General features: G+C 37.6%; 1 protein-coding gene across 14 annotated transcripts in view; it reads left to right on the plus strand.

Annotated features, from left to right (window-relative positions):
* The window catches only part of LOC104358317 (E1A-binding protein p400), a 53041-nt gene that overhangs the window by 31777 nt on the left and 4633 nt on the right, over positions 1 to 16631 (plus strand). For 5 of the 14 annotated variants that reach the window (XM_033008202.2, XM_033008210.2, XM_033008207.2 and 2 more), the window contains 27 exons: positions 102 to 193; positions 959 to 1257; positions 1996 to 2198; positions 2300 to 2469; positions 2686 to 2882; positions 3368 to 3479; positions 4186 to 4329; positions 4613 to 4771; positions 5042 to 5125; positions 5713 to 5844; positions 5968 to 6012; positions 6128 to 6281; positions 6718 to 6959; positions 7518 to 7691; positions 7935 to 7982; positions 8996 to 9132; positions 9686 to 9742; positions 9855 to 9933; positions 10498 to 10698; positions 11730 to 11775; positions 11867 to 11976; positions 12601 to 12805; positions 13312 to 13475; positions 13855 to 14061; positions 14357 to 14552; positions 15168 to 15298; positions 15950 to 16117. In XM_033008202.2, coding sequence (XP_032864093.2) covers positions 102 to 193; positions 959 to 1257; positions 1996 to 2198; positions 2300 to 2469; positions 2686 to 2882; positions 3368 to 3479; positions 4186 to 4329; positions 4613 to 4771; positions 5042 to 5125; positions 5713 to 5844; positions 5968 to 6012; positions 6128 to 6281; positions 6718 to 6959; positions 7518 to 7691; positions 7935 to 7982; positions 8996 to 9132; positions 9686 to 9742; positions 9855 to 9933; positions 10498 to 10698; positions 11730 to 11775; positions 11867 to 11976; positions 12601 to 12805; positions 13312 to 13475; positions 13855 to 14061; positions 14357 to 14552; positions 15168 to 15298; positions 15950 to 16117 — 3956 coding nt within the window. Of the gene's footprint in view, positions 1 to 101; positions 194 to 958; positions 1258 to 1995; positions 2199 to 2299; positions 2470 to 2685; positions 2883 to 3367; positions 3480 to 4185; positions 4330 to 4612; positions 4772 to 5041; positions 5126 to 5712; positions 5845 to 5967; positions 6013 to 6127; positions 6282 to 6717; positions 6960 to 7517; positions 7692 to 7934; positions 7983 to 8995; positions 9133 to 9685; positions 9743 to 9854; positions 9934 to 10497; positions 10699 to 11729; positions 11776 to 11866; positions 11977 to 12600; positions 12806 to 13311; positions 13476 to 13854; positions 14062 to 14356; positions 14553 to 15167; positions 15299 to 15949; positions 16118 to 16631 lie in introns of those variants that run through there. The other 9 variants (XM_033008213.2, XM_033008214.2, XM_033008215.2 and 6 more) reach the window with 6 other exon arrangements.

Genomic DNA, 16631 nt, shown 5'->3' on the forward strand with positions numbered 1-16631 from the left:
AACTGTGATGTGTTACAGCTATGAAATGTCTACTTATTGAAAAAAATAAATTAAACCAATCTTCAGAAGAATAAATATTTAAACACAAGGTTTATCCTCAGTTTGTATTCCAGGTAGAACTGCAGTTACTAATTTGTCATCTGGTGACATGGGAGCAGTGTTAAAACCAGTACCCTCACATGGACAATCACAGGTACTTACCTTTATTTTCTTATGGACACAGATTTTCAGGATTGATACTAAGTCCATGTATAGTTGGAAACTATAATTTACAAAGCTGGAGTTAATTAGGAACTTTGATGATTACAGAGTAGGTAGAAACCCCAACTTTTGTCAGTGTTTCAGGTTGACAGATCTGATGCATTTTCATCTATAGTCCATAGTTTGAAATAAATTATGGTGTATAAAAGCAGCTAACAGCTTTCTTGTGCTGTGATAGCAGACAGGTTCTTATAACTGTAATATGTCGTAATTATGTCATAATGCATAAATAAAGGAATCATGAAATTTTCTGTGTGTTTTGAACACAAAGGCAGTTGGGCAAATTTTTCTAGATTTCTAATCTTAACAAGTTTTTGGAAAAGATACTAAAGCAACCTGTAAAGCATAGGGAAACATCAAGTATATGTTAAACTGTGCAAGAACCTGCACCTTATCAATATTAATGTGTTAATTGAAATGTCCGAAATATGAATGATTAACTTGTTTCATTTCCACAACTCTGAAAATGTGCTTTAAAAAATGCAAGAAGATACTAAACTAATGTAGAATCGACTCTTTAATATGAATTGAATTTAGCTGTAGTCTTCAAAATTTATCTGAAATGCACACCTTTTGTGATTGGTTGAAGTAGTTGTCATAGTACACAGTACTCTGATCCTGATAGCTTCATTCTAAAGAAACTCAAAATGATTGTGATGAACCGCAAATTTTTTTTTTTCAACTTTTCTTGGCAAAGGAAACATATGAAGAAAAGAACCGGCTTTTGAAGGAGCGTCTGGACAGAATATTTTCTGGCAATGAGCGCCGTTGTTCACGGGCCCCAATGTATGGCAGAGACTTGCTGAGTGTTTGTTCTTTGACTGGTGAAAGAAAGCCCTCTCAGCTGTCTTCCAGCGAAGACAACAGTTGGAGGTGGGCTGGCTTTGTGAACTGTTGCCTTTCTTCAAGTGCCTCTGGAGGTCCAAGTAACCCATTGCAAGAAATGATCCTGACTTTGGTTCAGCAACAAGAATCTCTAAAGGATGTTGTTAACAGGTAATGTGTGACACTGCCTTGTAAGCCTTTACCACATTTAGTTATCTCTTAAATATTCCTTTTCAAAAAATCTTCAAAACTTTGTTTCTGTTGATGAGCTTGTTAGTTTAGACTGATTTGTTTAGCAGTAAATGCTGTGTAGTATGAACATGAAAATAGCAGTCACTTCTGTTTCTTTTAGAATCTTTATAATAAGAGTTTTCAGTGCCTCCTTCCTGATTTCAAGCCCAAATTCAGCTGACCATACATCAGCTTACATTCTTATGCTTTGGATTTATTTCTGAGTAGGTACCTCTTGGAGCCAACTGACAAGAGTTAAGACACAGAGATGTAGGCAGGAGCTAGTTTAGCTAAAGCTGACATTTAGTGGATTGTGAGCAGACCAATAGCTGTGGTTTTCAAGAAACATCAGATGCAATTAGAAGAACTCAAACTTTTTAAACTAACTTTTAATAAGTTTGGTATGATGGGTGTTTCTTGTGTTTGAGCTTCAGTGACTGAATACAGCAATCACAGAGCAAACACCTTAACAGAGGCTGTCATCAAACCGAAACAATAAATGGAGGTAGAGAATGTTGACACTTTGAGGATATGCAGCACTTACTAAGTCACTTTAACAAAGTGGTTAGATAATAGCGTAAAATTACATGGTTGACAGGCTAAAAATTATTACTGCAGATTATAATTTTGTATGTAACTTTTAAAACTGGTATTTCCTTGTTTTGATGATTTTCACAGGGCCCTCTTCGTTTTGCCAGCTGCAGTTGCTGCTCCTCCATGTTTGTATGTAGCAAATCCTCCCCCTTCATACAGTCACAAATTGAAACTCCTTAAGCACAGTCTTAAGCAGAAGGCAGCTCCTCACTTGCATCAGTTGCAACAGATTACAACTCCTCACTTGCTACAGTTCCCTGACCTCCGGCTGGTGCAGTATGACTCAGGTAAAGGAGGACATTTGGTGCTAATATTTCAGTAATTTCCTGTTTCACAGGAATGGAATGTGTATATAAAACCATTATTGGTTTTCTTGTTTGAAATACAGGAAAATTAGAAGCTCTTGCTGTCTTGCTTCAAAAGTTGAAATCTGAAGGGCGCCGTGTACTGATTTTGTCACAGATGATTCTGATGTTGGACATACTGGAATTATTTCTGAACTTCCATTTTCTCACATTTGTGAGGATTGATGAATATGCTAACCATGAACAACGACAGGTAAGTTTGCCTTAGTGATTGTCCACTGGTACAGAAATATATGCTGCTCAGGCCTTTATATGCCACAGCAGAGGACAGAAATTTGCCTTGTTTCTTATTCATTTTGAAACACTTGACTTGTTTTTGTCTGTTTTTTATTAGGCTGTAGTGAATTTGGTTTGGTATATTATTTTGGTATATGGTTTATTACTCTTTGGTTTTATTCTGTTTATGTAGGAGCTGATGAAAATTTTCAACAGAGACAAGCGCATTTTCTGTGCCATCCTTTCCTCTCACAGTCGTTCCACTGGAGTCAATCTTGTTGAGGCAGACACTGTTGTGTTCTATGACAATGATCTAAACCCAGTGATGGATGCAAAAGCTCAGGAATGGTGTGACAGAATTGGCAGATGTAAAGATATTCATATATACAGGTGATGGTTACAGATCAACAACCGCTCTTTAACATGCTTTAATGTAAGGTTAATTCAGACAGTGCTACTCTGTATGATCTGAAATAAAGTGGAAACAGAGCTGAAGACTTCTTCTCACTTAAATAAAAAAGATGCCAGGTTATCATAGGAAAATGTGGTCTGTCTTAACACCAAATGTAATGAATGAATCATAACTGCATGTTTTTTTATGTTACTTTATATGGAATTTTCTAAGGGAGGTGTTTTTAATTTTCTTTTTTTTTAATCACACTAATTGTTAGAAGACACCTTTCAAGTAGAAATAGTAGTATGTGTTTTCTTCTTGGCCTGTACTAGAACTAAAAATAACCCCCCACAAACCACCACATTTTAAGAGTTCGGTGTTGTTCTCCAAGGTCAATTTCTCTTTTTCTTTCTAAAAGCTTTGGAAATTACTTAGCAGATTTCTATACTTTTATTTTTTTCCCTTTTTTTTTTTTTTTTAGGCTTGTCAGTGGTAATTCTGTGGAAGAGAAACTTTTGAAAAACGGCACAAAGGACCTGATCAGAGAAGTAGCTGCTCAGGGAAATGACTATTCAATGGCCTTTTTAACACAGGTAAGTTCATATTCACTATGAGTTCAAACACCTGTGTTGCAGTGTTTAATGAATTCAAGCATTTGTGTTAGAGTGTTTAGTAACAGTGTGCTAGAATTGATAGGTAAGCATATTAGATTTCATGATTTCTTGAACTCTAGGTGTTAGGGCCACGTTCTCTCAAATACTGTCCATCTGCTTTTGTTCTGTCACTTGCATAGTGAGGCACAGGCGTTGCCTATGTGACTTAATATTTTCTGCTTTCTTCCATCCTGCTGCAAAATTCTGCAGAGCTTGTAAGGATAAAGATTTCAACTACTTTAAAAATGTGAAATATAAAGGTTGGGTATTTAGTGAAATAAGACTTTCAATTGCTTCTCTGAAGATGCAGGAGATGGTGACTGCACTGATGAAGCTAGTCCATCCCCTGCTGGTGCTCCCAGTATGGTGGTGCAGGATGAGACTGTGTCCTGAATGTGTCAGAAAGACTTTTCTGACTTTCCTCTAAATGAACTATTAACACTTTATTCTACTCTGTAGTCCTACAGGAGAAAGTTACAGAAGAGAAAGCAGACAGTTTTCCAGAACTAATAGAGGTTTTTCTTTAGTTGGTCCATAGTTTATAAGGTCACTTGAACCTGAGCTAATTTAAAGTTACATAAAAAAATAGAATGGTCTCAAAAGTTTAATGTACTTATCTTTGTTTTTTTTCCTTCTACTTACCAAGCAAACGATTCAGGAATTGTTTGAGGTTCATTCTCCTATGGAGGATTCTGGATTTAGAGTGAAAGCAGAAGAATTTGTGGTACTTTCTCAAGAGCCATCGCCAGCAGAAAATATTTCACCTAAAGTTGCAAGACCATTCATAGAGGTAATTATTAACACATATCTTAAAAATACAGCTGCCTTACCTTTTTTTATTTGGTCAAATTCTGTCAGTCTCTTTTTCCTGGTAGTTTTACAGGGTTTTTGTACTTTTCCTTGTAACAAAACTTCCAAAAGCCCACAGTTAAGTTGTATACTTTCTGGGGACTGTTTCTCTTGCCTTATCAGAAACTTATTCCAGAAATTTGTGTTGGATTTCAGTGAGCTGCTTGTGTGGTTTCTTTCCATATTTTTGAAGTCTTCATTATTTTTAAATATCTTTCTGAAAGGCCCTCAACAGTATTGAACAAGAGGATGAGGAGTCAAATGATCGCGTACAAGAGATAGGACCCGAGTCAAGCATTGAACCTTTAATCTCAGAGCTCTGTGAGACAAAATACAATGAAGAGCCCTCACAGCTGCAGGAGTTAGTTGCTGTTGTGGATCAGGTACCATGACTTCCCATTAATATTTGGTTAAAAAGTAATGTTTAGTTCAAATATTTCAATTTCTTTGCAATTTGGCCCTAAAGCAACTTTGTTGTCTATGGCATTGGTAGTCCCATTAAATGGCTGGGAGATTTCCTACTAATTTAAGATGTTAAGCCATCAGAAAGGGAGATTTGTTTTAAGGAGAGCTTTGATACATTCTGCTTCAGTTAACATTTCTTTCATTATCCTCAGTAATAACTTTTTTTTTTCCTTGATACATTCTCTCAGCTGACTCCAATTGAGAAGTATGCTTTGAATTATTTAGAGCTCTTCCACGTTTCAGTTGATGAGAATGAGCCACGGTTGAATGAGGTAAACCAACAAGTCTTTCCTTTCCATGTTGCTCTGTCACTGTGTACAAGCAGGGTTATGTTTTCAATGTGAAGTGGAAGTTTCTCCAGTGACATGGAATACATGGTAGGCGCTTCTGTGATCTTCTCTTGCTATACTTTATGAACACCTGAATGCCTTATGGAGAGCTTATTATTTTGGGATTCTCTTGATTTAAGCAGGTGCCAGATCTTAATTTCTTTTTTATAAAATGGGAATTACATTCTTCAGCACAACTCAGCAAATATTTGTTGTACTCCATTGACAGTGGGGGAAAAAAATTCATTAATATCAGTGAGCCTGCTTGTTTGGGTAAAGGAGCTGTGTTCTGGTTGTCTTAGTTGTTTAACTGAAATTCTGGGTTTGCTTTATTTTGAAGGTTTAGAGACCCTCCACAGAGACCAAAAAATATCTTCTAAACAATTATGAAAGTATCTGTTAAGAAATTGCTATAAGATTTCTGTGCCTGAAAATGTCAAAGGTCAAGGAGTTTGTCCATAAAAATACAAATTAATAAATTTTGTGTCTGTTACTGGATAAAGTTTATAAAGAGTCTGATTTTCATCTAGATGGAATTGAAAACTGCAAAGAGAGCATGGGAAGTCCAGCATATGAAGGAGTTAAAGGAAAAAGAGCAAAAAATGCTTTGGGAGGATGAAGAGGAACTTCTAACCTACACTCGGGAGGATGCATACAACAAAGTAATTCCTGATTAGTCTTGTTTTTCTTAATACTGTATTTCTTAACAGTTATTCTGAGAATACCTTTTTCTTCAGGGTTCAGTTGGAGGATCATTTAAATTGTATTCTTTTTTTGCTGTGTAGGAATATGTCTATGAAGGTCCAGATGGACAAACCGAAATAATGCCAGTAAGTAAATGTAATACCAGGCAGCCTAAACAGGCTTTTTTTTTTTTTTTTTTTTTAAACATAAAGATCGATGGAGAGTTAATATTGCAGTAACTACAAATTTTGTTCTGTGTAGCTTTGGACTCCTCCCACTCCACCTCAGGATGACAATGATATCTACATAGATTCTGTTATGTGCCTGATGTATGATACCACCCCTATTCCAGAATCAAAGTTGCCTCCAGTGTATGTCAGGAAGGAACGTAAACGACACAAAACAGATCCATCTGGTAAGGGTTTGTTCAAAACTGTTCTGAGATTTATTGCTGAAAGTTAAAAAAATCAGGGGATTTTTCATACCTCCTACATGTCTGCTCCAGTAAAGACCAAATTTGCAGGTTTGAAGAGATGAAAATTCTTGTCTTGCTGTGGTCTTGAAGCAATAGAATCACTGAAAACGCCAGTTCTTACAGTGTGCCTTTCTACTTAGACATATAGGTGTTTTTAAAATAACAGCTTTAGAAAACCAGCGTTCTACTATGTGAGTTAGGACAAAGCTGATACTACTATATACCAGGTTCTGTTTAGTTGTTGACAGTATGCTTTTAAGAGGCATTGGGAAATACTCTGTACTCATGCAGGAGCATTTTGCGACTGTAAGTAGCAGAGAAATCAAAGAATGGTAGTAACTATTTACCAAGAATTTTTTTTTTTTCCTTGTCTTAGCTGCAGGTAGGAAGAAAAAACAACGTCATGGAGAGACAGTTATTCCACCTCGTTCACTTTTTGATCGAGCAACTCCAGGAATGTTGAAAATGCGCCGAGAGGGCAAAGAGCAAAAGAAAAACATCTTGTTGAAACAACAGACACAGTTTGCAAAGCCTTTGCCTACTCTTGTCAAACCAGCTACTGAAGCTGGACAGGATAATCCAGAGTGGTTGATCAGTGAAGACTGGGCACTTCTGCAGGTCAGATGATACCTCCACTTTCTGCTGTTATTATATTTTAGCTTCTAATTTCAGAAATGGCTCTTGCTGCACTTTATCTCTTCAAGGTTATTTGTGATTCTTAATGGCTAGTTTGGCATTTTGCTGACATAACTCAGAACAGATTGCCTATCATTTGTGTTCCTCTAAGGATAAATTAAAGGTTAAACTACAAAACGGATGATTAAGTCCTATTTTTGTTGTAGACACCACTTACTATTATATTCCAGATGAGTTGTGCTGGCTGGACATTAGATAATGCAGCTAACGTTCTCCCCACCTTTGAGAAGAGAGCAGCACTTGAGTGGCAGCTCTCTGTTCCTTACATCAGTCTCCAAGTGTTTCCTTCTTTTGCACGTCAGTCTGCATAATAGCATTTTGTGCTTATTTATTCTCTGTGAATGTAGGTGAACTCATCGCCTGAGTCCTGAGCTATCTGTATCATTGTAGTAATGGTGTGTGGACACATGCAGATAAGGGTAGGTTTGGAAGATTGGAATGATTTGTCTTCTGAAGCTTTTGTACCTTTATCTATTGTAGGCAGTGAAGCAGCTGCTGGAGCTTCCTTTAAATCTTGCTATTGTATCGCCAGCACACACTCCCAATTGGGACCTTGTTAGTGATGTTGTTAACTCATGCAGCAGAGTCTATCGCTCACCAAAACAATGCCGAAACAGATACGAAAATGTCATTATTCCAAGGGAAGAAGGAAAGGTGAGTTTACATAGAATGATGCGTCTTTTTTTACCTTAAGTTTGTAGAGCTTTTTTTTCCTTATCTCCGTAAACACTTGTTTTTTGTTAAATGTTTCAACAGTGTAAATAAATAACTTTTAAAAGATTATAAAATTATCCTCATCAGGATTTCCACTTATTTTATGTGATTTCTTTGAAAAGAAAAAGCACCTGAACAAAATCTTCCACAAAAGATCATCTAACTTTCCTTCTTATTTTACAGCTAATGTACGAAGCTAATCCTAAAAAGAAGACAAAAAGTATTTATAAGGTGTGCATTGGTATTCTTTCAAAATCAAATCTAGACACTGTGGTATTTAGCAGCAATGGAGGTGGGCAGATAATTCATATGAGATCCATGTTGAGTGTTACTTGAGTTCTGAAACATCAATTAAAATTCCAAATTTAATTTTCTTTTCTTTGTTGATACAGTGGATTGACACCAGACTTCAGCTTTTGGATTTGATAGATAAATTTTAAATCATGCAAGAAGTTTGTGATTTCACTTAAACTGTAGTGGGTATTTTTCCACCTAACAACCACCGTAACTTATCTTGATTATTATGATGGTACTTCAGATCTGTAAGAATGTACTTCATGCTAGAGTCTAAGTGGATTACAAATATATAGTGAATTTAATGCTTGAAACACTTTTTAGTAAACAAGGATGATAGTACGCTACAGAAGCAAAAATAAATACCATGATTATAAACAACTTCTTCCAAACCATACAGCACTTTAGTGACAGAACTGGGTAGAGAATCTAGAACTCCTGACCATAGTCCCATTCTCTGACTAATAAGCAGGTTTGTCCCTGACTGGCAGTTTCTACTTGGGAGAAGCCAAATGTTAGAATGGCATGGTGTGTTGGATGTTAACGTAGCATTGTTGGGAGAGCAGTGCAGTGGTGGTTTTATTACATCATGTGTGCGCTATGCATAACTATAAACTAATGGGCTCTTGGTTTGGGTACTGAATTAAACTTGCAAAATCTAAACTAAAGCAAATATTCTTTTTCAAATTAGAGTTTGCCATTTTGTATGTCCCCAAGTGCTGATGCCAGTGTGACCGTGAGAACTGCTCCTTATTTCGCTCTTTCTTTATATATTTCCCATAGTTTTGTGTAACAGTAAGTTATCAGTGACACGAGGCAGAAACCAGTCTGTGATAGATATGTTGGAGTACGTTTTTAAATAATCTACAAGCGCACCATGTGTTTATACATAGACAAAAGTCCATGTGGGTGTGTTTGAAATTGAAAGTTGGTTTGTTTTCATTTTTTAGACTAAAAACAGTCGCCCACTTCGTACCAATCAGATCTATGCTCAAGATGAGGGTGCAACCCACACACAACTTTACACTAATCATTTTGAGATGATGAAAATGATTGCAGGGAAAAGAAGTCCACCGATCAAACCTCTGTAAGTTTAACTGGGATCATTCGATCTCCCTGTTGCCCCAGATCTCCTGGAAACTGTGTTCTGAATTGCTGTCACAACCAAGAGTTATTTTAAGCCATTTCAAACTGCTGTTTTGTTTCTCTGTTCTTGATCTCTTTCCTTGAATTCTGGCCTTGTGTTATTAGAACACCTTCATATTTCATGTGTTGGGGTTAGCTTTTACTCACTGCATGAATTTATTTTGTGTGATTAAAAGCAGAAGAGCACTCAGGTGGTTTTTTTAATCTACTTCATAAACTACACTTTCCATTTGCCTGAATTGTAAACATTTTGATGTCTATGCTGTTTAGTAGTACAATGTTTTCTATGTATATTCCTGCAGTAACTTTTTCTGTATTCATTTAATATTTACTCTAAGTCTTTCTTAAAATGTCTATCTATGCAGGCTCCAGTACTGGTGGGAATATCATGAAAACTTCACCCAAACTGCAGTTTCATCTGATAAAACATGTGAAATTACGTATTATTTATAAGGTTTTTCTGTCTTCAGTAATACAGTTTTGCTCAATTTCAGACTTGGCATGAATCCTTTCCAGAAGAATCCAAAGCATGCATCAGTGCTTGCAGAAAGGTGGGCACTCTGTCTTAAAGGAGTTATGAATTGCATAAAAGTGATTTTTCTCTTTTTTAACTTTCAGTTATTTTTTAAATGATTGTGTGCCTTTTCTTACCATTGTTTCTAGTGGTATCAACTATGATAAGCCACTTCCTCCAATTCAAGTTGCATCCCTCCGAGCAGAACGTATTGCAAAAGAGAAAAAGGTATGGTCTCCATCTCAGCTATACATATGACTGCAGTAATTAAAAACTTAGACAACAGACGAAGTATGAGAAAATCTGCCTCCTGGAGAAGTTTGGCGGTACAGTAGATGTTATGAGCAGCTGCAAATTGTTCACATACTAGGGTTTAGATATCCAAGGTCCAGAGTGGGACCTTTCCTTGGGCCTGGATGTCATACTCATTCTCCTTTAGAAGCATCTTTTTGGAAAATATATTAAAAACATGTAAAAATCTTGTTTTATTCTTGACCATTCTCTAGCCTCCTTTCTTATATTATTCAGAAAGAGATACTTGTCCTTGGTTCTGGACAGTAAATCGCTTGTTATGCTATACTCTAAGCCATATAACCTAGTCAGGTCATACAACTTGGAGTTAGAGAGTTACAGCGAAGACAGATTTGTATGCTGTCTCTGCACACATATATATAATACTTGCTTAGAATTAAAGAGGTTTTGCTTGTTGTTTTGTTTTGGTTTTAAAAAATACACCCTGATTGTTACATGCGCTGTTCTGAAGACTGTGAAGCTCACATTTTGATTTCCTAGGCTTTGGCTGAGCAGCAGAGGGCACAGCAGCAGACAGGTCCACAGCCTCAGCAGCAGCAAGCTGGCCAGCAGCAAGCCCAGCAACCAGCTGTACAGCAAGCACAAGCCCAACCTCAGCCGCAGGCTCAGGCACAGGTAGTTCAGCAGCCACAGGCAGTAGTGCAGACTGCAGTAACTACTGTGGCCAACACAGCAGTATTGGTAAGAAAGGGAGGGCTTGGTGCCTCTGATGTAGTAACTTCAGTTCTTCTGTGTGTACCATATTTGCGTGTGTTATCTTCTCTGGAAACTGAAAAATTTAGGTCAGTATAGTGAGATAAAAGCTACTTCTTTCTTTCTATTTTTTCCCAAGTGTGCTGGGTATCTTCTCTTTTGCTCATTTATTAAGACTGTATGTGTACCATCACAGCAATAGGTCTTGGCATTCTGAGGTGGAAAAACACCATATCCTTTGCAAAGATTTTTTGCCTTTTTCAGTATAGACTTTACTAATTTAATCAAGTCTGAGCAGGTACATTTACACAGTCAGTGAACAGTGTTTATACAGAGAACTTAGAGAATAAAAGAGAACATAACTGTAAGAGCTACTCTGTTAAAGTAGCTTTAAAACCAAAGCTTTGTTAACCTTTGCAAGGCAAGTGGAAGGTTGCATCCAGCAGGACCTACCGTGGTTGTTCTATTGCAAATCTCTGCAGTTTTCATGGCTTCCTAAAGCCTAGAGTGTTTTAATGAATCTGATCACAGGTCTGAGGCTTTTGATTTAGAGCCAATCCAGTTTGCTTACTAATGTGTGCAGGCAGTGCTGATGTTATTTTGATTGTTGAAGGGCAAGAATACTACAGCTTTTACAAAAAGAGACAAAGGATGGGTTCTGATTCATAAGTATTGCTGTGTATCTACTTCTCAGTGATACTCATGTGTGAGTGGTTGTCTGTGGCACACCAGAGTAGATACTGCTCCCTTCTGCTAACAAGGATGTCAAATGGCCAGTATTTACTAAACACTTGACTGGTCTCCAATTGCTCATTAGTGTGGCAGAATCATAATATACACATCAGTTGAGGACATGTCGAATAAATGAACAACTGCAGAAGTATCTGTGCATTTTATTGCATTTTTCTTATTCTGTCCCTTCTGGAATACAGCATTGTGTTGAACAGCATAGTAGAGTAAAAACTATATTCAGTTTACTTTGTTTTTCTGAACTGTTGCCTCAATTGTCTTCTAAATAGGCGGGCACAATCAAAACAGCTGTTACGGGGACGAGTATACAGACTGGTAAGAAGACTTTACAATTAGGCATTGGAGATGATAGGGCATTTGGATTTTCATTTTTAGAATCTCACATTTAATCCTGGCTTGCTTTCAGCTACAGTGAGTGGAAATGTCATAGTGAATACCGTTGCTGGAGTCCCTGCTGCTACCTTTCAGCCCATCAATAAACGTCTGGCTTCACCTGTTATACCTGGAACGTTGACTGTGAGTAGATCGCATCACTAGTTGTGTCCCTGGACTGATCGTGGTTGCATGTTTTATCAGCGTATCTGTTTTCTTCTTTAGCTTTACATGTTATCAGAAACTCTTGTTTCTTGCAAATTTCATGTGCATCATATATTACCCCCCTCTCCCTTACCAAAATATCAGAACACACTGGAACAGTTTATCAGGAAAAAGTGCCTAACAGATACTACTGTTAAAAATAGTTCACAAATGAATGCTGTCATAGGTAATGTATTATGTCATTATTGTTTCCAGCTTGTAACTGTTTTGTGCTTTGTTAATTATGATCTTTATTATTATTATTTTAATGGTGTAGGACTATGGAAGACAAAGAAAACATTTGTAAGGTAGTAAAATCAAATTTCTGCAATGTAGTTAAGGGTTTGGTGATCAGCCTGTTTGAAAAAGGTTTAACCAGATGCTGTTTATGAGACATATCCAAACAGATAGATGTATTAGAAAGAGTTGGACCTTCTTTGATTTTGCAGTGCTTTTGCATCTTTGATGTTTGTTTCTAAAATTGTGTAGTCCATTTCCAGAAGGTTCCATAGCTTTATATGAGGTGTGGAAACGGTGAGAAATGATGACTCTGTTGCTTTTCAGACTTCGGGAGGCACTGCAACTGCACAAGTGGTTCATACCCAGCAGCGAACTGCGGCAGCCCCTGCTGCTTCCACAGAACTGGTGACCATAGCATCTACCCAGGGAGTTCGTGCAGTAACATCAGTGACAGCATCAGCAGTAGTAACCACAAACTTAACACCTGTGCAGACCCAGACAAGATCTTTGGTGACTCAAGTTACACCAGGTAATAATCTTGTGTTTAGGGATTTTTTTCTGAGGGTGCATAAAGGGCCCCAGAATTTCTGTAGGTTGCTTGACCACTGTAGCCCCACAATATTGAAAGACTGGATTTGTTGGCAGCACAATTAAACAGTGCTGTCATTCTTAACTTGCTTTATTGTTGGTGCTCAGATTGCATTTTTCTCCAGTATTTCTGGATAAAATGTTGCAGTAGAGAGCTGCTTGGCCCCTAGGCATTACAGTTAAAAAAGATTATTAATAATCTAGCAATATAATACTAGAGTTAACTGTCTTGACTAAAACTATTGTGAAGAAAGGCACATCTGTTTTATTATTTACTCTGCTTTTACATCATGTTTATGCTAATGTGTTGTTATTGGTAGCTAGTCCAGAAACTGTACTGGGAGCAGAAAAATACGCATTTAATGGGTTGGCTTTTCAGAAATCAGTGAATTAAACTGAATGTTGAAAATCTTTCTTCAGAGCATTTTTGTTTTTCTTTATTCACAGCTACACCAACAGTCCAGCTGTCCGGCAAAACAATCACCCCTGCTCACTTCCAGCTTCTGAGGCAACAGCAGCAGCAGGCTGCTCAGGTGCAGGTCCCACAGATTCAGGCTCAGGCACAAGCCCAGTCTCCAGCTCAAATAAAAACTGTAGGGAAACTGTCACAGGTGAGGAAATGCATGTAAGGTGTCATGTTACTCATTGTTATTGTAAACATCATTAGCAGTATGCGTTGTATCCTGATTTCTTGGGCTAGAGTGAAATGAAGCTCTCTCTTAGATTTGATCCTACTAAAATTTTGTGAAAGCAGTGAGTCTGATAGCCATTTCAAATAGTACCACTATCACAGTAGGTCAGGATGTAAAGCACTTACTGTTACTTATTCACTGGCCACCCATTGCATAAAAGAGTTGTATTCTTAGCTCTTTGATCTTAACTGAAGTCTGGCGTAGAATGTTTCTCCATGAAAAGGTCCAGATTCATCTCCATTTTTTTCCTGTAGTCAGGTAAAAGATTGGCAATGATCGAAGTGTTTGATTTTTGCAGGAACAGCTGATCAAGTTGCAGAAGCAGAAACTGCAGCTTCCCCAGCAGCAGGCAGCGCAGCAGACACAGCAAGGGGCACAACAGCAAACAGCTCAAGTACAAGTGCAACAGCAACAGCAAACTCAACAACTCACTGCTGTTACAGCACCTCGTCCTGGCGCAGTTCTCACAGGCACTACTGTGACAAACCTGCAAGTTGCTCGTCTTGTAAGTTGTGTTTGCAAATAGAGTCTTAAGCCCCTTACTCTCTTTACTGCTTTAAATGGGCTGGATAGTGGTCACTCAAGCACAAGGGTGCCCTTTGCATTACTTAGTACAAGAGATACAGCTCTAACATAAATAGCTTTAAATTGTACTTACCCACTGATACCATCTCTGAAGTGTATTGCTGTAAAGGAGCAGTTATATTTGAAACATTTACAACTGTCATGTTATAATGACCTGTTATATGCAGCAAATATTTTCTGTGCCAATACAATAATCTTCATTCCTTACTGCTTAGACTCGTGTTCCTGCTTCTCAGCTACAAGCACAAGGACAGATCCAGGCCCAGACCCCGCAAGCAGCACAGGTTGCTTTGGCAAAGCCTCCGGTGGTGTCTGTTCCAGCTGCTGTTGTGTCGTCTGCAGGAGTCACTACACTCCCTGTTACAGTTGCAGGCATTAGTGTTGCCATTGGGCAGCCACAGAAAGCAGCAGGTATGTCAACAGACTTGCTAAAACATCATAAAAATTTAAATCCTGCTTTTTTAAAGGTAGGATGTTTTAAATAATGTCTTTTGTGGGACACACACTTTTTAAAAACTGAAGTGATAGAGGATGCATTCTAGTGTTTCTAAAATGACATAAGAGAATTGAGCTTATTCCATTTAATCGGGAGGTTAGCATGATTGTTTAGCCAGATGTGGTTGTTTTGGGTTGTTTTTTTTGTTTAAATCTGTGCATGAGATTAGGTGAGCAGATACAGTTTTAAAACATAGAGACAGTAATTTCATAATTTTTTAAAAAATGCAAAAGGGAGATAGGAAAACTTGTATTTCATAACTGACTCCTATACTATGGACAGAATTTTTCCTGTAGGAAGATTATTGTTAGAACACAAAGTTAGCTTACGCATGCGCTTAGAAATGTTTTTTCCTCCGCTGTCAAAATCATATGTCTTATTCCCATTAAAATCAGTGGGTTATTAGTGCTCAAAGCTATGCAAATGTGTAAGTCTATAAAAAGCCCCATCTGTGTTTGTAAGCTGTGATTACTGGGACAAAGCAATAAAATGAAGATTCTTACAGTTCTCATTATTTTTGTAATTTTCAGGAGGCCAGACAGTAGTTGCACAGCCACTGCATGTCCAGCAGCTTCTAAAACTCAAGCATCACCAAGCAGCACAGCAGCAGAAAGCTATCCAGCCTCAGGTTGCACAGGGTCAAACTACTGTGCAGCAAAAGGTACCTGTTGCTTGCTTTCCCACTGAGTTATGTAGTGCTTCTGTGGTTGTAAAGCTTCAGCTCTAAATTATGAGGACACTCCTAGAGAGTCAGTTGGTATTTCTGGGGTTGGATCTTAAGTATGTGTCAGGAGAATGGTTCCTCATGTGCCTTATCAGGTGCTTAATAATTTTTTCAATACAGCTGTTGTTTGCTGTAATTTCTTATGCCCCAAACTGGGTTTTGTTGTTTTCTGTTTTAAGTGACAAAGATTAAGATTCTCTTTAGTCACTTCTAATATAACCAAATGTGGAATAAGCCCAAAGATCTTCACTGTTTACAATGTAAACTGTGCAAAATACACTTTTTCCTGAAATGTCATCTTCTCATGGGCTTTGCTGTTCATCAGCCACCAAGGAGGTTTTTTGGAAGTGTATTATTGTATAAAGTGTGTGTGTGTGTAAGAGAGAACCATTCCAATAAATACTTCAGGTGATTCAGAATATTTGTATAAGTGCATGAAAGATTTCTCCTAGTGCTCATTTTTCTATTATTAATCCCGGGAGGATTATGTTTCAATAATTACATGTATTTAATCTTGTTAGCTACATACCTATTCTTTAAAATAGACCTATATTTTGTCTACACTGATGCTTTCTTTCTCTTCTGTAGATAAATGCTCAACAGGTTACAGTCCAAACCCAACAGCAGACGTCACAGCAACAAAAAGTAACTTATACTACACAGCCTGCCATTAAAACACAGTTTTTAACAACTCCAATTTCCCAAACCCAGAAACCAGGTGGAACCCAGCAAGTGCAGGCCCAGATTCAGGTACAGGTAACACAGGTTTACACCTTCAAACTCTACAGTGACTGGAGAGTTATAAAGATGACAGGTGATGTAGCATTTTAGCACCCACTCATATTAATCCTAGTCACACAATTGTTTAAATTGACTTTGTAATAAAATTCATTGGTGCTGAATATGTGGCCTTGTAGCAGATCTAAGCCCTAAGTTTGCCTTTCATCTTTGAAAGAAATGCATTGTCACTGCTTTTTATTAAGCAAGGGATTCCGTACTGTATTTACTAAGAAAAATTCAGAGTTCTTCCTGTTTTCTGGTGCTGGCCCCCAGCCTAACCTCCGTCAGCCAAGAGTAGCTGGCAGTTATCTTCTTTTCTGTAAATGGATCAGTCTAACCAAGGAAAAGGAAGCAGGTTAGGAATGGGGAGCCTTACTCTTTCAAAAGTATATCTATGATAATGCAGCCCATTATAACTTCTTCTGTACTTCCTTCAATTTTATATATAGTTAGGAGGAAACAAGTATGTTGCAGTTAAAATATGACTTTT

Source organism: Tyto alba, unplaced genomic scaffold, assembly GCF_018691265.1.
Source record: "Tyto alba isolate M040663 unplaced genomic scaffold, T.alba_DEE_v4.0 Super-Scaffold_44, whole genome shotgun sequence".
NCBI classification, from domain to species: Eukaryota; Metazoa; Chordata; class Aves; order Strigiformes; family Tytonidae; genus Tyto; species Tyto alba.